At 38.2% G+C, this 23,965-nt stretch overlaps 1 protein-coding gene and 1 pseudogene across 1 annotated transcript; both read left to right on the top strand.

Annotated features, from left to right (window-relative positions):
- Positions 1–3,998: 3,998 nt before the first annotated feature.
- Positions 3,999–14,815, top strand: LOC100992649 (ATP-dependent RNA helicase DDX39A-like; annotated as a pseudogene).
- On the top strand, positions 14,659–19,365 carry LOC100992304 (ferritin heavy chain). The gene is made up of 2 exons (XM_014347386.4): positions 14,659–15,876; positions 18,052–19,365. The coding sequence occupies exon 1, from the start codon at positions 14,824–14,826 to the stop codon at positions 15,373–15,375; it is 552 nt and encodes a 183-aa protein (XP_014202872.1). The 5' UTR covers positions 14,659–14,823; the 3' UTR covers positions 15,376–15,876; positions 18,052–19,365.
- Positions 19,366–23,965: the final 4,600 nt, after the last annotated feature.

The raw sequence follows: 23,965 nt of genomic DNA, 5'->3' as shown, positions 1-23,965 counted from the left end.
TTTGTGATAGGAATCCCCCAATTAGTAATTTAAACGGAGAAGCTCAGTTAATTACAGTATATTAATAAAACTATGAGGTAATCTTTAAATTCTGAACTCACTTTCCTGCAATATTATGGAAGAATGTGTCTTATCCTTTCTTGTGTGTTTTTATAGGAACTAGTTTGAACTAATCCTGTGCAGAAAATCCACCTCCATCAGAAAAGCAAGGTTCTTTCTGTTGCTGAACATATCAGATTTCTGACAATGAATCCATTGTTCAAGATAGAAAATATTTTCATAATAAACCTGCAAGAAGTATTCAAGATGTATAAACTTGTTCACATATACCAGAACAAAGTTATCTTTTATCAGTACTTCTGATGGCACTATTACACATTTAAAATATCTGCATCATGCTTATACCATATTCTCCTGTCTAATTGTGTGTTGTAAACAATTTTTAAAACAGTAATTGTCATTGTAAAAGCTGTGCACTTCATTTTCTAAGAGTGCTGTAGGAATTAAATCAGCCTAAAAACCTATGACCCGTGGATTATCTGGTAAAGTGCAAGAGAGAAGCAGAGAAATTTGGACCTGCCATTCCAATTAAAAAGGAATTTATAGTCCAAACTAACATTCATAATTTCAGAGAAAATATAAAAAAATAGGGCCAGGCAAATAGACTCACTTATTTTGTCCAGTTGTTCAGGGACAGTTCAGTTTAATGATCAGTTCATTTATTTATTCAGCTCTTCTATCATGTAATCATTCATTCATAAGTTACTTACTAATTCCTTGGGGCACAGTAATGAGGACAGTAGCGAGTAAAGAGTAGGCAAAACTGCCATGGAGTATCTTGAGTATTTTGGTAGAGAAGCACAAGGAAGTGCCTTGTGCACTTCCACGGGAACTCATGAATGGAATTAAGCCGATTCAGAAGATCAGGGAGGGAGGTCTCCGAGGAAAACATGTTTAAGTATAAATGGATGAGATTGTTTCGCATTTGAAATGGAATCACTTGTGGATTTCCATGTGAAATATCTTGGTGTAAATCTGAAGATATTTATGTGACCAGAGTAAGTTAACAACCCACTAGTCCAGATCCCTTGAGGGCGGGACCATGTGCTGTGCATCTTTGTGTTTTTGGCACCCAGCAGTCTGCCAAAAGTGTGGTGCACACACAATACATGCTATTGAAATAATTCATAAATAAACAAAAGCAATGCCCAGTTTGTTGCTTTTGCAAAACATGCCAATTAGGTAACACGTATTTTCAATTATCAATAAATTTTTTTTTTTTTTTTTGAGACGGAGTCTCGCTCTGTCGCCCAGGCTGGAGTGCAGTGGCGCGATCTTGGCTCACTGCAAGCCTTGCCTTCTGGGTTCATGCTGTTCTCCTGCCTCGGCCTCCCGAGTAGCTGGGACTACAGGCGCCCGCCACCACGCCCGCTAATTTTTTTTTTTTGTAGTGGAGACGAGGTTTCACCGTGTTAGCCAGGATGGTCTCGATCTCCTGACCTCGTGATCCACCCGCCTCGGCCTGCCAAAGTGCTGGGATTACAGGCGTGAGCCACCGCGCCGGCCTAAGAGCATGATTTTTGAAAAATCTTAATTTTCAATTTTGTTTCACACCGTATTTCTGATTTACTGGATTTGTTGAAACTTAACATGTCTGTAGACTGATTTGTATTTCCTCAAAGCTAAGTTGGATTTTGATGTAAGCAGTTTTGCTACTAATATTGGGTAATACTGGCTTAATCTAGGCAAATACAAACGGACCTGGTTTCCAGAATTGCCTGGGGACTCCATTTTAAATCTGAAAGTTCTTCCATGCCTTTTAATAATCCTTTTCTTGAATGTTATTTATTTTCATCATGATGCTTAATTCTTACTCAGAACTTGCTAAGTAGAAAAAAAAATTAAAATTTCTTTTACTTTATGAAAAAGTCAAATATTTCCACTTTTTATGTTTTCTTCTTATGTTTCCCCTTTTCTCTCCAATATTACCATCTGCTTGTTTTATTCCTGTTCCCAGTGATACCCGCAGTGAAATTTCCATCCACAGTCTCTGTTGATTTATGCTCGGCTGTGTTTATTTCTGGCATTGCTAACTTTCTTGATATGTCTGGGACTTGGGCTTATTACACTAACTCTAGGTTCAGGTTTCCCTCTCACAACATTTACTCCACACCTACTTTGAACTTTTCTTAAGATGAGAGCTTAAATTACTAAATACGTTTCTTTCCCACTACAGATTTCAGGGCAGAAAAGAAGTGGTTACAGGGGAGAAAGAGAGTTCAAAATGTTCAAAAATGCCCAACTGTTTTCAAAACTTGGAAGTGAGGACGAGCATTTTTCCTTAACTGAACTTCAGATAGATCAGTCACCCTAGCAGTGGTTACCCTGGGGCATGTTCCCAGCATCCATTAGGCTGGTTGGCATTTGAATTGGTGATGCACTTCTCTCCAAACCCCGATAGATACCTGATGTTTAAATGGGCTTCTGGATCGCAAACCTTGCAAATGTCCTTAGAAATCACAGAGTGTGCCTGGGTGAAAAGGAGGATCTGCTCATGTGTAGCCAATGTTTGTTTACAACAAAGGCCTGGGCTAGGAGTTTTAGGGTGGCCAACCACTCATTTTGCAACAGATCACTGATGAAATTTGATTGTGGAACTTTCTTTTTCAATCCAGCTGTTAGTTTACATCCTGAAGGATAAGAATTGATCACTCTGCTAATTTTATCCTCCCTGCTATAACTGCAGATGTTATTCAGATTCATAGGCAACTGATTGTCCTAAAATTTTACAGAGTTAATTGTCTCCAGAGATGTCATCTACATATGTGGATATCATGAACAAGGTGCAGGTGATCACTATTGAGACTCCTAGTCCAGGCCTTTGCAGCAAGCAAGCATTTGCTATAGAAGAGCAGGTCGCCTTATGACTCAAGTGAACCCTGTGATTTATAAGGAAGATGACTTCTTTAACCACAGAATTCTTCACTTCAGGAATATTTACAATGCCTCCATGAAGTGGAAAAACTTCAGGTATTATCCCCATATACCTCAGTTAGAGAGAATATGAGTATATGATTAAAGGATGTGGATAAGCTTCATACAATGCAGCAGTGGCCAAAACAGCAGCAGCAGCAGCAGCAGCAGCAGCAGCAGCAGCAGCAGCAGCAGCAGCAGCAGCAGCAGCAGCAGCAGCAGCAGCAAAACTTTGACACTGGAAAAAGCTCCAAGTCTGCGGTTTTATTTTTGTTTAGTTAGAGATGGAATGCCACACAGTAAATCTATCAGTTCCAAGTGCCAAATTAATAGAAGTGTTAGTGTGGCATTGAATTAGCAAAATGAGAAGCAGGGAATTGACAAAGAAAATGAATTATCATGCATCTTCTTGTAAATTCAATAAGGAGATGCAAGATGCAAGAAATAAATCACCTGAATGGAACAAGGGCCAGATGGTGAATATGCATGTGCACGCGCATGTGTATATGTCATCCTCTGACATGGAGACTTAGCATAAGGCAGGGCTGAGGTGCAGTGGGCCAGGAAATAAGCTTGCAGTTCTTCTCAGTGTCCTTGAGCTTGAGGTAGTACTGCTGCAGGTGCGTGCAGCGTGCGCTTGGTCTCGTCATCCACAAACACCTCCATGGGATCCTGCATAGACTTCCTGCACACAGGCCAGATCTCCTTGCTGGAAGTGGAGAGGCTAAGGTGGTGGCTACAGTGATGTTTTGTGAATAAAGAATGACCCAAAATGTGAAATGTTGTAATTAGTAGTCTTCATCTTTAGAGGATTTACTTCTAGCTACAGCTCTCCAAAACTGGAAGGAGGGAAGAGAGAGAGATACTAAGATTTTTTCTTCCCTTGGCATACTTGGGTAAAATGACACATTCCAGATACACCAAGGGCCACCTGTGTTGATAGAATAGCATCTACTCAAAGCCCATCGATTGTAGGATTGAAGCTGCTAGTAACGCAAGTTACTTGTGAAATGGGATAATACTTTAGGCTATCTGTATAGGCTTTGGGGTCTAAATTTTCTTCCTTTATTCCATAAGTGGTGGTTTTACAGTCTACCATTTGCCTGAGTCAATTTCAAGATGTAGCAAGACACAGTCCCTTCCTTTACAGAATGAATGTACTATCCAGTGTAAAATATTGGTGATGTAACTTGATAAATGCTATGGTGGACAAGCACAGACTTCTGTAGAATCACAATCTAACTCAGAATTTGGGAAATGATGAGGTAAGGAAAACCACTCAGAGAAGATCATGTCTGACTCAGTCCCCATGTGGGATTCCTACTCTTCTTCCTGACTTTGAAATGTCAGAGCACTGTGGCACCCAATCTTGGGTTCTCTTCCCTTTTCTATCCTTATAACCTAAGGCTGAATGAAGACCTGTCATTTTAAATTGCATTCATGCACCACACTCACATCTCAGCTCTGCCATCGCCCTTGGTGTGGAGCCTCAGTTTCACCTGCCCGCATCCTCTGTAGGTGTCTGCAGGTAACCCAAATTAAGCCTGTGCCAAGCTGACCTTTGGTTTTGTTTGTTTTTTACTCACATTCTTTTTCCTCTTCTTGTATTCCCAAGTTCACACCATTTACAATGCTGCTCAGGCCAAAATGCCTAGAACACACTCCTAACTCTTTGCCCTGCTTATGTTTTAAACAGATTACTTCTCACTGTGTCCGTCAGCACCACCCCAATTCAGACACCCAGTCTCCAGAGTGAAGTACCTTAATAGTCTTTTAAAGGTCTGCCTGTGTGATGTTGTTGCCACAGGGTTCTATCTTTGTCCTCTAACCCCTGCAGAGCTAGTAGCCAGATTCCATCTGCACCCTCTACTCATTGGTATGGCAATGACCTTGGGAATTGCATCCCCTCAATTCACAGCCAAAGTAGGAGGCTTGCAGGATGGTTCCTGTTGACAGGGGCTGCTTTATGAGAAGTCTCGCCAGCTCCATCCCTGCCTAACTTCTCAGTCTGGTTTTTTTTTTTTTTTTAATTAGCTGGTAATTCTTTTTTTTTTTTTTTTTTTTTTTTTTTTTGAGGCAGAGTCTTGCTCTGTAGCCCAGGCTGGAGTGCAGTGGTGTGATCCTGGCTCACTGCAAGCTCCGCCTCCTGGGTTCACGCCATTCTCCTGCCTCAGCCTCCTGAGTAGCTGGGACTACGGGCACCTGCCACCAGGCCTGGCTAATTTTTTGTATTTTTAGTAGAGACAGGGTTTCACCGCGTTAGCCAGGATGGTCTCCATCTCCTGACCTTGTGATCCACCCGCCTCAGCCTCCCAAAGTGCTGGGATTACAGGCGTGAGTCACAGTGCCTGGCCATTAGCTGCTAATTCTTATAATAGATATAAACAATTAGCAACTGCATCCCCTCGTGGCATGTGGAGGAGAATGAGGAACCAGGGCCCTACCTCTCTCTGCTCTCAGCAACATGGCAGAACAGGATGTGGAAAATGAGCTTTTGGATTATGAAGAAGAGCCCCAGGCGTCTCCAGGGAGCACTCTGGTTCCCCGTAAGAAAGATGTCAAGGGATCCTACGTTTCCGTCCACAGCTCTGGTTTCTGGGACTTTCTGCTGAAACTGGAGCTCCTGAGGTCCAGCATGAGTGCATTCTTCAGGCCACCCTGGGTATGGACATCCAGTGCCAAGCCAAATCTGGGAAGGGCAAGACAGCGGTCTTTGTGCCAGCCACTGTGCAGCAGATCTGGCCTGTCAACTGACAGGTGACAGTCCTGATCTGTGCCACACAGGGGAGCTGGCCTTCCAGATCAGCAAGGAGTGTGAATGAGCACTTCTCCAAGTAGATGCCCAGTGTCAAGGTGTCTGTGTTTTTCGGAGGCCTCTTTATCAAAAAGAATGAAGAATTGTTGATGAACTGTCCTCGTGTCATGGTGGGGACCCCTGGTCGGATTGTGGCACTTGTGCAGAACAGGAGCCTCAACCTGAAGAATGTGAAGCACTTTGTGCTGGATGAGATGCTGCGGTGGCTGGACATGTGGCGGGACATGTGGGAGGCCTCCCACCTGATGTTCCAGCAGAAGCAGTGAATCATGTTCAGTGCCACCCTGAGCAAGGAGATCTGGCCTGTGTGCAGGGAGTCCATGCAGGGTCCCATGGAGGTGTTTGTGGATGACGAGACCAAGCGCACGCTGCACACACCGCAGCAGTACTACCTCAAGCTCAAGGACACTGAGAAGAACTGCAAGCTTTTCGATCTCCTGGACATGCTGGAATTTAAACAGGTGGCAATCTTCATCAAGCCGGTGCAGCCCTGCATGTCCCCGGCCCAGCTCCTCATGGAGCAGAACTTCCTGGCCATGGCCCAGGAAGAATGCCTGTCACGCTATTAGCAGTCCAAGGATTTCCAGCAGTGGATCCTGGTGGACATCAACCTGTTTGCAGTCAGTTGCAACATCCACAGGGATATGGAGGCTTGGGAAGATATTTGGCATAAACCACTGGCTGCAGACATTTTTCTTCATTTATAAAATCTTCGACGACCTCTGTGCAAATCTGTTGATAACTTCTCTTCTACTCTTTTGTCATCATCCACACCATAATCCCATCCACTTCACTGGAGGAATTTACTGAGGCAGCCCCAAGCCTGTATCTCAGCAGGTTTGCTCAGAGTCCCCGTGTTCACTTTCAATCGTTTCCTAACCATTGTAGGAATTGAGTGATTCAACATCGTCTTAACTATGGCATGCCTGAAGACTCGGACACCTACCTCCACCCAGTGGCCTGTGCAGGTTGCTTTGGCACTAAAGACCTGGCCATCACTTTTGTGTCTGAGGAGAATGATGCCAAAGTCCTCAATGACATCCAAGACCGGTTTGAAGTTAATGTGACAGAGCTTCTGGAGGAAAGCAACATCTCCACATATGGTGAGCAGAGTCCCGACCATGGGCCTCGACGGCCTGGAGTGGTCCTGCTGTCCGTGTGTGGCTTCCTGTGTGCCAGGTGGGTCTCTCTTTTGACTGTCCAAAAGCTGCAGATTTGTGTAAGAATATTATTATGGAAAAAAAACCCCAGATAGTTTATAGATATCGCCCCCTTCCCTTTAGGATGTGAGGTTATAAGGGAGGTGAGGAAAGTTTCTTTTGATTGTGCTAAGAAAGAAGCCAATCTTTTGGTTTACTCGAATTTACAAGAATATTATATCATTTTTCCTTTTGAAATGGGTCTTTTTAATACAATGCAGGCACTTAATCCATGTCTACAAAAATGCCAAACATCTGGATGAGAATAAAAATTTAGTCAAAAATAGATATTTCCAAATAACTGGATGTTTGATCTAAAATAAATCAAATAGCCTCATTTTTTTGCTGTATTTTTCACACTGAAATTGGATGCTTTCTACTTACTTGTTGGATCTGACTGTCAAAGCCTTTTTAAAAAAATGAGTAACCGAAAATTAGGACGAAGCTCTCAGAAATGCAACGGGAATGGCTCTAGGTGACACGAGGAAAGCTTCAAGAAACATCTTTCCAGTTTTGGGAAGCTCTCTGCCAGTCCTCCAGGCTGAGAAAACTGAGTCAGCCATGGAGGTTTGAGAGGTTTACTCACCAGTTTCCTAAGCCTCCAACAGGTGCAGGATTACTCTCCCAGTTCTTACTGGAACACACAAAATATCTCCTTTAATCAGCGAGGAGAAAGCACCTACAAAGGGGCCTCAGTGGACGCCTGGAGGCTTCAGGAACAAAAGGGTTTTGTTGTCCTAGGGATAGCGTTATCCTTTGTTATGTGTATTAATTAATATGGAGGGAAAGGCAGGACTACATTTGTTAAAACGGTTTGTGGTAAATAAGTCAGCCGTTGTGCTGAGTGATTTACAGTGGGCAGAAAGCACAGTGGCCTATGACTAACATCCAGAGCACGGTGTGATTAGATCATAAAATTTTATTGTATGGTTATTTATTTATATTTCTATAAATTAAACAGGCATTTGACCTGAGTGGTATACAGATTTGTAAAAGAAAAAAGAAAAAGTACTTATTTTGCAGTGTTTGATCAAGGGCACAAATTTGATGACCATCTCCATGAAATTTGAAGCAGCACAAATTGATTTCTTGCTTGCTCAACTGCCTATCTTATTTTTTGTTTGATTTTAGGAAATGGATCAAAGCACACACAATAGCTAATTGCTAATACACTTCTTAAATAAATATGCTAAATGTTCTTGTTTGTTTAATGCACTGGTGGGACAGCAAAGATGATAAAACTTTTTCTAATCTTGCTTCTTTATTGTTTGACATCTACCAGTACATTGTGAGAAACATCGTAGTGGTAGGTAAAATGGTTTTGTACAAAAGTAAGTTTTTTTCCTTATTGTAGATAAGCATCTCTAAGAAGTATGATTATTTATACATACTATATACCAGAATTAACTGCCTGAATATCTTATCTTTGGGATTTTGTTGGTATCCTGGGAGCCCTAGCCCTTATTTTCTCTGGGTGAGTTAGCTCCAGGAGGCCAGGAGATGCTATTCCCAGCACCAGGGCTTGGTGTGGAGGGATGGCTGTCTGGGAGTTCAGTATAGGGCCCCAAATCATTCCTGTCAGTCGCTTGACAGCAAGAGGGAGACAACTTCACTCCTGGTTGCCTTGAAGGTATCCTAGTCTGCCCTAAAGGCAAAACCTATTCTGACACCAGCCAGGTTGATCTAGGGCAGCCATCCTTACCTCTGAAGTGCTGCCAAAAACCACGGTGCACTCAGGAGAGCTTCACACTGCACCTCCACCTCTTCTTAATAAACATCATCATTTCATAGTTACGAGGTGCCATCTATTTACCCAGAAAGATGAATCTGATGACCATTCAGACCTTGCAACTCTGGCTGCTTTGAGGAAGAGTGCCCTCAGTTTCCCTGAGCTCAAGGTGTTCTATTGTGACTGAAAAGTTAGCACTGAAGGAGAAGGATGCCAGTGTAAATGTTCCCTCATGCCCCTCCACTGCCTCCCTTCTGAGTCTGCAGTCTGCAATGTCCATTATACCACTCTGTATGTATTATACCACTCTGTATGTATTATACCACTCTGTTTGCCTTTGCCTACCCATAGCTTAGCTCTCACTTATGAGAACATATTTGGTTTTTCTCTTACTCAGTTACTTCACTTAGAATAATGGCCTACAGCTCCATCTAAGTTGCTGCAAAATACATTATTTTATTCTTTTTTATGGCTGTGTAGTATTCCATAGTGTATATATATTATATTTTCTTTATTCAAAAATCAATTGATGTACATTTATGTTGGTTCCATGGCTTTGCAGTTGTGTACTGTGCTGTAATGAACATACGCATACAGGTGTTCTTTTGATATAATGATGTCTTTTTCTTTGGGTAGATACTCACTAGTAAGATTGCTAGATTGAATAGCAGATCTACTTTTAGTTCTTGGAGAAGAAAAACAATTTAGCTATAATGATTCAAAATAATAGCCAAAGGAAAATCATGATCCAGGAAAACGGAATGACCCTCAGTTTCCTTTTGTCCTCTGGCCTCCCAAAGGTGTTGCTTCTTGGAGAATAAAAACAATTTAGCTATAATGATTCAAAATAATAGCCAAAGGAAAATCATGGTCCAGGAAAACGGAATGACCCTCAGTTTCCTTTTGTCCTCTGGCCTCCCAAAGGTGTTGCTTCTTGGGAAAATACAATCGCCCCAGAGAATCAAACGTCTAAACTTCCAGGAAGTCAAATAGTAATTTGTTAAATAAAGGACTTTCCTGCTGTAAGTAAATATGGTACGAAAAAGCTAACCACCTTTCTTTGGAAGGGACTTTTGGAATTGACTCTGCTTTTATTAATTTGGGCTTGGGCTTGGGTTGAGGCAGCTAAAAGTAGTTGTTATTCTCAATGCTGTTTCTACATGAAGCTCTAGTGGAAAAAAATTATGCATGAATTAATTAAAACAACTGCAAAGGCAGTTAAGGCAGGTGGTTTAAAACACAGACCAAGTGGCTTTGCAGCAAACAGATTATTCCTGTATGCACGTGCAAAATGTTTGGTCACTCCATTGCTAGAAGTACAACAGCGTAGATGAAAAACATCAGTGTATGTGGGGAATCTGAAGACCACCTTCTTTGTTGGCTGTGGCTGAAGGCAGAAATAACTATAATCACTTTTTACTGCCTAAAGATTTTATGTAAGCAAACTCAAGCCATAAGCTTGAAAGTGGGATTGTTTTCTCAGCCTTTTCTCCAACTGCCCTGGACCACTTCTTATTATGCTTTTTTGCCAAGTTTTCATAGGTTTGGGTAGTTTGGTCTTTGCAGTTCACCAGTTGGCATTAGGGAAATACCCTTTACTTTTTAGTGTGGTCTCTGTTGATTACGATTTTGGTGGCAAGGTAGAGAATGAGCATGTATTAACAAATAATAAAAGCACATCTCTCAAGTTCATTTGCACTCTGAAGATGAGATTGTGAAAGGTTAAGCTGTCAAGTAAATGGGAATGCACTGAGATGGCTGGACCTTGTCCAACGGTACCTGTAGCAGCTGTCAACCTAATTAAGCCAGATGTGTGTTCAATGTAAACGGACCTCCCAAGAGGAATAATAACAGATTTCAGGCTCTGGAAAGAGACAAAAGATGGGGGAGGGGATGCATATAAGAAGGTAAGGCTAAGATCTATAGAATGTTTCTGATGTCAATGTCACTGCTACCTGGAAGACTGTTAGCTCATTAGTGTCACCTTGATTGAACTTGATTGAAACAGTTCTATGGGTGGGTGAGAAAAGTGGTTTAAGTGAAGTCTGGGTACATTTTCATAGTCAATAAACTGATATTTGCTAAACTCTTTCATCTTCAACACATACACACATGCACGCACACACACACACACACACACACACACACACACACACACACACAAAACCTTAGCCTGACTTTAAATCCTTAGTAATTTAAAAAATGACATTTAAGCCATGCCAACTTTGACAGCCCTTCAAGGGAGTATGTGAGCCATGAGCCAAGAAAAGGACACCAACAGGCTTTCAGATGCTCTCAGATTACACGCGATTCACAAATCAGGATGCACGTTAGTTATACTTTCCGCAACCCTACTGACTACTTAAAACAAACATTCTGTAAACCGTAAAATGTGAGGTACAATAGTGAGTGTTATGTTAAAAAAACACTATAACTTCCAGACAATTTTTTCCATTCATGCTATAAAATGTCATATCTCCAAAACAGAAGTGTTTGAGAGGCAGACCTTTAAGCTTAGCCAGGAAAATGCTTCTCAGAGAATTTTCCTTCATGTCGCTGAATTTAGTAACTACCTTGATGAAACCAGTTCTAAGTTGCTATGTCTCTATGAAAATTATAAGAAACAGGCAACCCCTTTTGAGAACTTGGTAGCTGCTTAATACTTTGTTTACAGAGAAACTTCATTGATTTTGATTGATTGACATTAAATACTATTTATTAAACAAACATGGATTTACTCTGTGCCAGACACAGTTTTGAGTACTTTATGAAATTAACTTATTTCATGCTTATAGCAACCCTACAAAGTAGGTAACATTAATAATCCCATTTTACAAAACAACAGAGCCAAAAAAGATTAAGTGGCTTACTGAGGTCACACAGCCACATTCCTAATATACAGAAATGTTGATGAACTAGTAGGATCCTCTCTTGCAGGTGGGACCAGAGTAAAGAATGTGATACAGATCTTTCCAGAATAGCATAGATTCAACTGCAAATGGCAAACTTCTATCTCAGTAGATGGAGGGGATGTTTTTCTCAAGCAAGCTTATTTGGGAACAATCAGACAAGTGAGATTAGACCCCAGTGTGACATGCAATGCTTATGTGGCCCACAAGAGGATTGAAAGTCAAGGCTGACTCTTAAATCTTGCCCAAATAAAGTGAGCATTATTTAATGTATCCACCTCAACTTTGACACTTAACTGTTCTTATTTGACAGAGTTAGTGATGGAGGAAATTCACTAAATCGTTCATTCATTCTAGGTGCCAGGCACTGTGTTGACTTCTAGAACCACACATGGTACAGACCTTAAGGAACACAGAACCTATATGGTGGATTGAACAGTGTCCTTCCCAAATTCACATCTACCTGGAACCTCAGAATGTGACCTTATTTGGAAATAAGGTCTTTGCAGATATAATTAATTCAGATGAGGTCGTACTGGATTAGATGGGCCTCAAATTCAATGATTTGTGTTCTTTTAAGAGGAGACATTCACAGAGACAAAGACACACAGGGAAGAAGGCCGTGAAGGCAGAAATTGGAGCGATAGATTTGCAAACCAAGGAACGCCTTGGAACAGAAGCATTATAACCCAAAAGGCATGGAACAGATTCTCTGTCAGAGTCTCCAGATGGAAAATGACCCTGCCAACACCCTGGCTTCAGACTTTTGGCCTCCAGAACTGTGAAAGAGTAAGTTCCTGTTGCTTTAAGCCACCCTGTTTGTGGTACTTAGCTATGGCAGCCCCAAGAAACGACAGGTTTGGGTACCAGGAAATGAGGTGCTGCTGTAACAAATGCTTAAAAATATGGAAGTGGTTTTGAGACTGATTAATGGGCAGAGGCTGGAAGAATTTTGGGGACCATGATAGAGAAAACCCAGATTGCCTCAAAGAAATGATTTGTGGCAATGTGGAGTGAAAAGCAATTCTGGTGAGAATTCAGATGGCTGTGAGGAACACGGTAGAGAAAGCTTACAGCATCTGAGATAAAACATGACAGCTTGGCAGAAATATGAATGTTAAACATGCCCCTGGTGAGGTCTCAGAAGGAAATGATGAACATATTATTAGGCACAGAAGGAAAAGCCAGCCTTGTGACAGGAAATTTAGCTTGATTTAAGATCTTGAACCATGGGTCCTATCTCCTTTATTATTGCTAGTTATAGAAATGATTGTACAGCAGAAATTTTTTGAGGTAAATACTATGATATAATAAAATTATACATATTATCACTTTCAAATTTCAATCCTTCCCCCAAATCATAAGATACAAATCAGTTCAACGATTGATGTTCCACATAAATGAATTTTAAGATACTAAATGAGAAAGAAAAGCAGAGATCTGACTTTATACAACGTTGTTTAATCTCAGTTTTAGAATTGGAAGAAATCTTAGAAATCACCTAGATTATTCCTGGTAGGATGTTTTTATCCCCTTGATACCATCTCTATGAAATCATCAAATATTTTTAATTGTTTATACATTTTTTACTTCCTATATTAATTTATCTGTGACAGTACAGTTCCAGTTATTAAAATGTTTTTCACTCACATGTTGACCAGTTGGGATTCTTTCCCCTATAATGACCCAGGATGTCTCTTAAGCCTGTGTGTTATAGACTTCTAAATATTAGAAAATGTGTTACTTGACAAATCTTGTCTTCATTTCAGTCCTGTGAATTATTCTTCGCAAACAGTGTTTAAGAGCCTTTCACTATCTAGTGACACTGTGTGCAATGTTATAATTGATGTTTCCTTTAATGTATGATGTTTAAAGCAGAGTACCAAAATTGAAGTAAGTCCTGATCACAACAGAACATAGCAGGATCTGCACATGTCTTGTTCTGGCACTCTACTTCTATTAATTCATATTAAAACTACATTTTAGTAAAGCAGCCACTTCACATAGTTGCATGACATTATAGTTTAAAGCAATTGATTTCACTCAGTGATATTTACACACATTCTCAAGATGACAAAAAATTTGTCACAATGAAAAGTTTTGGATATTATATAAATACACATGCCAGGTAAAATATAATATGGAAAAGATTTTTCTGTAATATATTGTATATGTTAATCACTGATGAAATAGAACTATTTTTATACCCAAAAGTATTTTGGCACATGGACTAAAGGGCAAAAAGTTTTCTCTATAAATCTGTGAAAAAATAAAGTTTTAAATATAGATTGAGGAATATGAGATTTGTAGTTTTTAATTAAAAAGTATATATTTCATATTGATAAATACAGCATAAAATGTTTTGGGGATGTGCAAAGATTACACATCTGACTTTTATAGATGGCCAAATATTAGCTACATTAAAAAAAGCTGAATTTTTTAGATTTTATAGCAATACTGGTGACTGGTGATGAGGTATTCACAGGAAGCTATTGCATTTGAGATATGCTGCATGCCCTACTAAAAGCTAATGCCTACCTCAAATACCTGAACACCTGTAACAAGGGTTTTCAACTTTTGGTTGTCAATTGCCACTTACTCTTGCCTAGTGAAAACAGTGTAGAAGCTTTGGTTCTATGGAATTAAAAAAATAATAATGCATCAACAACAGTAATAATTGCAACAATTATACAACATTTTTATTTATCAGCTATTCTTTGAAACTTCTGCTTCCATTCATTATGGAGTAGCTTACAGAAGACCAATAAGCCAACTTGAAAACAAAGAGAACAATTTGACTAAACCATTTATTTGAATACAGCGGAGAGCTGCCAAAGCAACTAGAAATTGAAAGATGAGGGGTTTGCAGAAAAAAAAAAACCTCAGAAACTTACAAGGTCATTCTAAGAGTCACCCTCCTTTGGGCATTTTTTAATTGGTCCACAAATTAGAAGCCAAGTTTTTAAGTAGAGAAATACAAATAAGAAGCAGAGAGAGACGTTCTTCGCAGAGAGTCGTCGGGGTTTCCTGCTTCAACAGTGCTTGGACGGAACCCGGCGCTCGTCCCGCACCCGGGCCGGCCGTCCATAGCCAGCCCTCCGTCACCTCTTCACCGCACCCTCGGACTGCCCCAAGGCCCCCGCCGCCGCTCCAGCGCCGCGCAGCCGCCGCCGCCGCCGCCTCTGCTTAGTCGCCGCCATGACGACCGCGTCCACCTCGCAGGTGCGCCAGAACTACCACCAGGACTCAGAGGCCGCCATAAACCGCCAGATCAACCTGGAGCTCTACGCCTCCTACGTTTACCTGTCCATGTCTTACTACTTTGACCGCGATGATGTGGCTTTGAAGAACTTTGCCAAATACTTTCTTCACCAATCTCATGAGGAGAGGGAACATGCTGAGAAACTGATGGAGCTGCAGAACCAACTAGGTGGCCGAATCTTCCTTCAGGATATCAAGAAACCAGACTGTGATGACTGGGAGAGCAGGCTGAATGCGATGGAGTGTGCATTACATTTGGAAAAAAATGTGAATCAGTCACTACTGGAACTGCACAAACTGGCCACTGACAAAAATGACCCCCATTTGTGTGACTTCATTGAGACACATTACCTGAATGAGCAGGTGAAAGCCATCAAAGAATTGGGTGACCAAGTGACCAACTTGCGCAAGATGGGAGCACCCGAATCTGGCTTGGCAGAATATCTTTTTGACAAGCACACCCTGGGAGACAGTGATAATGAAAGCTAAGCCTCAGGCTAATTTCCCCATAGCCGTGGGGTGACTTCCCTGGTCACCAAGGCAGTGCATGCATGTTGGGGTTTCCTTTACCTTTTCTATAAGTTTCTATAAGTTCAAAACATCCACTTAAATTCTTTGATTTGTACCATTCCTTCAAATAAAGAAATTTGGTACCCCCACCCAAAAAAAAGCAGAGAAATCAGCACACTATTTGTTAATCTCACAGGACTAAAGAGGAATAAGCTAACGTTTGTGACTTCAAAACAGCTGAGATGTGAAATCAAGTTATTGTTGAGAAAAGAGAGATAAAGAATTAGGACATTTTTTTTCTCCCTTAGAGGCATTTGCTGAATTCTAAAGAAGGATAAGAAGCTCATCAGAAAGCCACTGAAAAACATAATGGAATTTTCCGGAAATATTTAGAGACAGTAATCATACTCAAGAACGGTGACGGAAGAAACCTCAGGATTTCAGGTCGACCAACTGGAGGGCAGTGTCCTAGGAATGAGTGTAAGCTACAAGGAGACAGAGCCTTAAACACATTCTAACCTAGCTTAAGTTAGCCTTGTCCTAAATTAGATTAAGATGATATGCCTTGACTGAATCTCACCATCAGAGGACATGTTGCAACCTTTCTGGAGGAGGAGAACAATCCAGAGTCTCCCTGATTTTTCATATATAATATTTAATACTCAAGAAAAAATTAGCACACTTCTTACCAATGATCCAGTTAATAGAAGTATGAAAAACAGATACAAAAATAACCAAGATTAGTATGCTCCATAATGTAGAATTCAGGAAATCATAATAAAAATCTTAGAATTGAAAAATGTAATAATGGTAATTAAGAAGTTAAAAGATGAGCTCACAGTAGCTAGGATGTAGTAGAAGAGGGAATTGGTGAACTGAAAAATAAATCACTGAAATTTCCAGACTAAAAAATGAGTGGAAAATAAAAAGAAAAAAACTAAAAAAAAAGGGATATGGTTAACAAAAATCAAAATAATTATTCTCATTAAGATTTGTTTTAGACAAAATAAAAAGAGTCATTCACAAAAATGACAAAACATGATGGAAACATGAAAATGTAAGAGGGAATGAAGAGTAAGAGAAGATGTAAACATGAGAAAATATAAACTAATATTTACTATAAAACAATAAAAATATAATCTGATATGATGGTTTAAATATATGAACAACTAACATTAACACCAAAAATGAGGTGTTAAATGCAGTTACAAGGTTTTTTGAGTTCTAAAGAGTTGCGTGGGAAGCAAAATGATTGATATACATTAGTATATTATAAATAATGTAACTAAATATAGATTAGTAAAATAACTGATGCATTGACCTATAATAAATAAAAATTACGTTTTAATCTTTGGGGAAATCACTGAAAATAGTAAAAATAATGCAAGTCAATGTTGAAAAATATTTAATGTCAATATGAATATTGAGCAATTAAACAAGAAATAATAATATATCCACTATGGAGTACTGCTTAGCCTTTAAAACAAAGGAAATCTTGTAATTGCAACAACATGAATGAACCTGGAGGACATTATGTTAACTGAAATAAGCCAGAAAGAAAGACAAATACCACATGATGTCACTTTTATGTGGAATTTTTAAAAGTTGAACTAATAGAAGCAGAGAGTAAAATGGTGGACATCGAGGGCTGGGGGCAGAAGTGTTTGGGCAGATGGTCAAAAGATACAAAATTTTAGTTCAGTTAGTGCAATAAGTTTGAGAGATTGATTTTACAACATGTTGATGATAGTTAACAACAATGTATTGTATTCTTGAAAATTACTAAGAGAGATTTTATGTGTTCTCACCACATACACACACAAAATAAGTATGTATGGTAATGCATATGTTAATTAGCTCAATTTAGCCATTCCATAATGTGTACATATTTCAAAACATGATGTTGTACATGATAAATATATGCAATTTTTATGGGTCACTTTTAAAATAAATTTATTAATTAAAAATAAAAAATACTCTAAGATCAGAAGATTAAACAGAAAAAAGATGAGAAATACATATCAAATAGTAAAATGTGAGCTATAACCTAAATATATCAGTATTACATTAAATATAAATGGCCTAAATTATCCAATTAAAAAAAAGATTAACAGTCTGGATGAAAACAGTAACAACAAACAATAACAACCCCTATATGTGGCTTACATAGCCATAAACCCTTAAATTTTAGGATACAGACCCTATATATAATGATTTGAAAGGAAAATAGAGGAATGGATAAAAATGTAACAAATACTATTTTTTAAAAGAATTAGTATAGTCAGTTAATGTCAGGCAATATCGGTAATACAGTGAGAAAGATTGCAATTTTTATAATACTAAATAAACTCAGAAGAAATAGAAAATCTGAATATTCCATATCTGTCAAATAAATATAATCCTTTATTAAATGAAATTTTACAAGAACAGTTTATAATAACAAGAAAATCAAATTTCTAGAAATAAACTTAATGAGGAATAAATGCTGTGTTCTGCTATGCTTATGGATTAAAAGTTTCAACATGTAAAGCTATCAGTTTGTTCTAAAATTTATCTATAAAACCAATCAAATTCTAATCTAAATTCTAGCAAGTTTTCTGTTATTTCTTTTGTAGATAATAACAAGAAATATCTTTTTTGTTGTTGTTGTTACAGATGACGTTCTTGCTCTATCACTGAGGCTGGAGTGCAGTAGCGCAGTCGTAGCTTATTGCAGACTTGAACCCCCTAGGCTCAATCAATCCTCTCATGTAGGTGAGATTATAGGCACAAGCCACCAGACCTGGCTAAGAACTTTCAAATGTTTATAGAGTACTGATGAAGGGTCCCAAGTAACCAAGACTAATCTTGAAGAAGAAAACAAAATTGAAATCTTACAACACCAAATACTAAGTCTAAGACTTAATATTAAACCACATGACACTTAAAAATGGATTACAGACTAATGGAATAATACATAATTTAGATATAGATGATATACACAAGGTTGTTTTATGATATGCTGTGACATAGGGGAAAAATGCAGTTTGAATAAATGTAATTATTTATTCTCAATTAGGAAATGTTATTATTGATTATTCATAATCAAATACATGAATAAATGGGTAGAACAGCTTTAGAGAACAGAATGGTCTTGACTCCTACCATGTATACACAATCGGTACAGTATATACTGGACTATACTTAAAAGTCAATTTCAGATAGATTTTAAATACACATGAGGAAAGTAAAAAAATAAAAAACTTTGCATGTAGGAAAATATTTTGTAACAATTGTGTAAGCAAAATTTTCTTAAAGAGAAAATAAAAACACTGAAAATGAAGATTGATAAACAGTTTAATAAATATAAAAATTATTTATCGCAAGACATTATTAATTGAGTAAAATTACAAATCGTGGAGCATGAGATTTAGCAATACACATAATGCAATGAAAGGCTTATGTCCAAGAATATATAAATAACTCCTAAAGAGCAATAAGAAAACAACTGACAATCAGAATTCGTAGTATGAATACCAAGACATTTAACAGATATTTAGCATAAAAAGGAAATTTTATCATCCAATGAACACATGAAAACATGATCTCTTCATTAATCATTAGCCTAATGCAAATAAAATCACAATGAGATAACACTTCATGCCTACTAGAATTCAAAGCCAAACAACCAGGACAAAACAAAACGAGACCCAAAATACCAAAAGTAGGCAAGTAAATGGAGCAATCGATATTCTCATTCACTGTTGGTAAGAGGGTAAATTACAATAACCAATGTAAACAAATGGCTGCTGATATCTATTAAAGCTAAACATTTACATACTCTATGACCTAGAATTCTACTACTATGTGTTTATCCAGTGAAATGTTCACCCGTGTGCAAAACGTGAAAAGTAAAAATAGAGGGAAGTTCATCATAGCACTATTTGCAATATCCCCAAATGGAAAATAACCCTAAAAAGGTTTATCAACAATAGAATTAAGAAAAGAATATTGTTATATTGATATAATAGAATACTATATAGTAAGGATAATAAATACACTACAACTAAAAGCAGTAACACGGATAAATGCCAAAAGCATAATAATGACTGAAAGAAGCCAGGCGTGAAAGAAAATATATGCTATATAATTTCTATTTATACAAACTTTAAAAATAAAATTAGTCTTCGGTATTAGAAATCACAACAGTGTTTTTTTTGTTTTTGTTTTTTTTTTTGAGACGGAGTCTCGCTCTGTCCCCCAGGCTGGAGTGCAGTGGCGCGATCTTGGCCCACTGCAAGCTCTGCCTCCTAGGTTCACGCTATGCTCCTGCCTCAGCCTCCAGAGTAGCTGGGACTGCAGGCGCCCGCCACCACGCCCGGCTAATCTTTTGTATTTTCAGTAGAGACGGGGTTTCACCGTGTTAGCCAGGATGGTCTCGATCTCCTGACCTTGTGATCCGCCCGCCTCGGCCTCCCAAAGTGCTGGGGTTACAGGCGTGAGCCACCGCGCCCAGCCAGCTGTTGTATTTTGAAACCCTAACAGATAAAAGTGTCATCTAAAGCCGACTGAAGTACCGAAAATAAAAGCCAGTGCAAGAGAGGAGGAGAGATGAAAATATCCCTGAAACTATCATTGGAGCACTTGGGCTAAGGCTACCAAATCGACCCCAGAATATAAATACAGTTAAGAAAAAAGTCAACTTGTGTAGTTCTACCAATAATAGCTTTTCCATGGCTGCCTTGTTTTAATTTTAAAGTCGTTAAGCTTCCTGGGGATGAGCATTTTAAAAGATCATATATGTTTTTTCTTAAACAAGTATTAGCGCCTGTTATGTAATAGTCCAATTGCCCTGTGGAGATAGGCAATATTGGCCTTGAGAAAACTGAACAAAAGGGGCAGAGGGTGGAGACTGAGAGATGAGAAGTGAGTTGTTTTGCTGCTTCACTGCTTTACTAATCATGGTAGTGGTCATATTTTTTATCATATGTAGAGGAAGGTTTCTCTCCTGAGTATCAGATGGAAAGCTAAGGTTACAATGGCTGTCCAGTTGTTACTTTACTCAATGCAGCTGTTTTCTGTTATGTGATAGCAATGACCAATCATGGAAGTATTTTCAAATATGCACATGTGTGTGTGTGCACTCGCGCGTGTGTGTAAAACCTTCCATCCCAGACCCAGGGTACATGAACTTCGACTTTTAACTCTGGCAATTATTTCCTTATTGAATATTTTTGATGATTTTACCTAATGGTCTCTGAAGTTATTTTTGGAAACAATTTAAAATCAAAATAAAGAATTTCAGTGAATCCCAAATAACGGTGCCAGACAATGTGTTAAGCCTCCCCAGCTCAGCTCCACTCAAGGCAAAACAATTTTAGCTAAAATAAGAATGGCAGATTCAGAAAGAATTATGACAAAATTCAATCCTTGAGTCTCATGGAAAGATCTGATCCAGCAATTCTTTATTCCTCATATAGAAATTCTACTTCACACATTAAAGTGAGGACTCATAGCTAGAGGCAATATATACTTCTACAACGAAAATTATTCACTGATTTTATGGATTGATGAGGCCCCCCTACCATTTCTTAGTAGGAAACATCTATCTCTATTTTTACTTATAGATACAGAGATATAAAGAAAACTAACCCTCATTTGTCTGAGTAACTGTTCAGTTATCTAAACACGTTGAGTTTAACATGAAACAACTTAAAATACTCATTAAATAGTGAAAAAATCAAGGTACACAGAATGCAATAACCAGTTGATATTGTGATATTGGAGAAATGCTTAAATAAATAGCTTAAGCTCAGGAGTTCTTTGGAATAAAAACCCCGTGCAATGTGAAAACAGAGATGTAAGTGTTCCTTTATGTTGGCCTTAGCTCCCTCGGTATGTAATTTAATATCCTTTCTCAAAGCCCAACAATAACTATATATTTATTTAAGCTGTTACCAATGTGTATGAGTTATGATGCTGATCTCTTGAGTTGGCAACAAGATATTTAATAAAATTATGAGATTAGAAGGAATTCTGAGAGAAGATCTTATCTCTCTCCCAGTCTTGAAATAATACTATTCCAAAAAACAAGGCAAAACAAAACAAAAAAAAATCCAAAAAAATGCAAACAATGAGTTATTTGACAGCTGGAATTTCATTTGTTCATCACAGAAAACCAAGTGCGGAGAACAATATCTGTCCTCAATTAATGTTGGTAGAATAAGTGATTGCTTAAAGTCTAGATGTGCTAGAAGGAAGATTTAATTAAAGTTGGTGTGATTAAAGTCTGTATTTTTCTTGTTTTTCACTAGAATATGATTTTTTGCATTAATATTTTAATACTTCTTTTCATTTAATTCAAAACTTCAGAGGCTGGTTTTTGCTTTAATAATTAAATGCTTAGTCCCACCATTTTTAAATGCGGTTTTTAAAGTCTCTGAACCTCAAACTCCCTGTTCCAAGCTCTTTTTAATAGTTCTAGACTTAATGTAAATGAAGTAATGAAAAAAAATTTGTATAACCATCCTGGATCCTCTCCCATCCAAGGACAAATATACAAAGTAAAGGCACCAATGTTTTTTCTTTTTTGCTTCATAGTCAGTGCTAAATCCCAGAGTGGTTAGTTTTTCTGAGAACTCCAATTTCCATGAAGAATAGATTATCGTTTTTGTATTTCAACAGGAAGAAGTTTTGTGATTTACCTGTCTTCAGCAAGCTGGATGATTTTCCTTATATATTCTCAGAGAAGTTTAGTTTGTTAACTATTTTAACTATTTTCTCTGTTTTCTTGTTAGTTTTCCAGAGATTTTCTCAAATTACAGAAGGCAAAATGAGATGCAGCCACCAACTCATTTGATAACTAATGACCGTGAGAATTGTGCCCCGATTTTTTGTGCTATACAATATATTGTTTTATATGTCTTTTTACACATGCTTTAAAAATTATAGTTCCATACTACCTATGAGTGTCCTTGAAAAGCCATAACACTTAAGGGGTCATTTCTTACTAGAGTGCTTCAAGGATTTAGCAAATCTCCAAAGATCACTATAAAAGGATGTAAGATTTTTACATTGCTAGACTGGTGTCTAGAGGTAAGCGTGTTGGCAGACATTAGTCATCTCTTTGCATTTTGTTTCTCCCATTTGGATTGCTGTAACAGTTAGGTGCTCAATAAACTATTTTTAGTTCCTTTATGAGGTCAGCACTGTTACTGTATATTCCTGCAGTTTGATTTTTGTTCTTTGTAGATCATTAGTCCTCTATTTCTGTCTTCTAATTTTCAAGTATAATGTCACTAATTTTCAAGTATAATTAGTGATCTTCAGTAAGTGCTGTTCTTTCACTCACTCCATTTCGTTGTGAAGGTCTTTTAGGCAAATTTAACTAAAAGCTCCCAAAAAACCATCTGCAACAACGCTTGTACTGAAATTGCTTTTAACCAGAATTGTTAATGACTTCTTTGACATTACATGCAGAAGACCTTTTTTGAAAAAAAATTCAATTAAGAAATGATTTACATAAGTGAAAACGAAGACCTTAAGTTTACAGCTAACTGAATGTTGTGAATACATCCTAATCAAGACATAGAACATTTTATCATCCACAGAAATTTCCCTGGTACCCCTTTTTAGTTCAATCATCTGCCCCTTGATGCAAGCATTGTTCTGCTTCTAATTGCCATAGATTATTTTTGTCTGTTTTTGACATGAATAAATCTTACAGTATGTACACGTTTGTACCTGGATTCTTTCACACATCCTAATGTTTGTGAAGTTCAACTATGTTGTTCCTTGTCTCAGTTGTGCTCCTTCCCTTTTCTTTCTGTCCTTTTTACCTTTTTATTGCTGAGTATTCATTAATATAAAAATACTAGAATTTACTTCACCTTCAAGGAGGGGATGTATGACTCCCTGCACCTAAGTGCGAGCTGTACTGAGCGCCTTCCTCCCAAAAAGCACAATGTGGAAAGGGGAAAAAAAAAAAAGGAACTGCAGTAAAGAAACCTGAGAAATGCCACCTCAGCCAAGTGACCAAGGTCAATATCAACAGTGATAGATCAAGTTCATAGAATATATATTCTCGGTATAATGTGATCAACACAGCTCTTTCTTCCCCAAAACCATAACACCAGTCTATGCATGAGAAAATAATCAGATGAACCTCAATTAAGGGATATTCTACAAATTACATGGCTGATACTCCTCAAAACTGTCAAGGTCATCACCAACAAGGAAAGAATGAGAAACTGTTAGAGTCAAGAGAAGCCTAAGGAGACATGATGTCTAAATGTAATGCAGTATCCTGGATGGGAAAAAGGAGATGAAGTAAAAATAAGATCTGAGTAAACCATGAGCTTTGGTTAATAACAGTGTATTAGTTTGTTACTGGATGGAAGTCTTGAGTGCAAGTTGTCCAGGTTCTTGGCATATTTAACAAAGAAATTGAAAAAAACACAGAAACAAAACAACAGAAGATTAAGGCATAGATTTATTGAAGGAAAAGTACACTCCACAGAGTGGGAGCAGGCCCAAGCAAGTGGCTCAAGAGCCCTGGCTGTAATGTTCCTTGGGTTTTTAATCAAAATTT

This window comes from Pan paniscus, chromosome 14 (assembly GCF_029289425.2).
Source record: "Pan paniscus chromosome 14, NHGRI_mPanPan1-v2.0_pri, whole genome shotgun sequence".
Taxonomy (NCBI): Eukaryota; Metazoa; Chordata; class Mammalia; order Primates; family Hominidae; genus Pan; species Pan paniscus.
The sequence above is the reverse complement of the archived record's forward strand: the minus strand, read 5'-3'. Positions and strand labels throughout refer to the sequence as shown.

Excerpts from the sequence above, each read along its gene's own strand:
- LOC100992304 (XM_014347386.4), top strand. The coding sequence starts at position 14,824 with ATGACGACCGCGTCCACCTCGCAGGTGCGCCAGAACTACCACCAGGAC.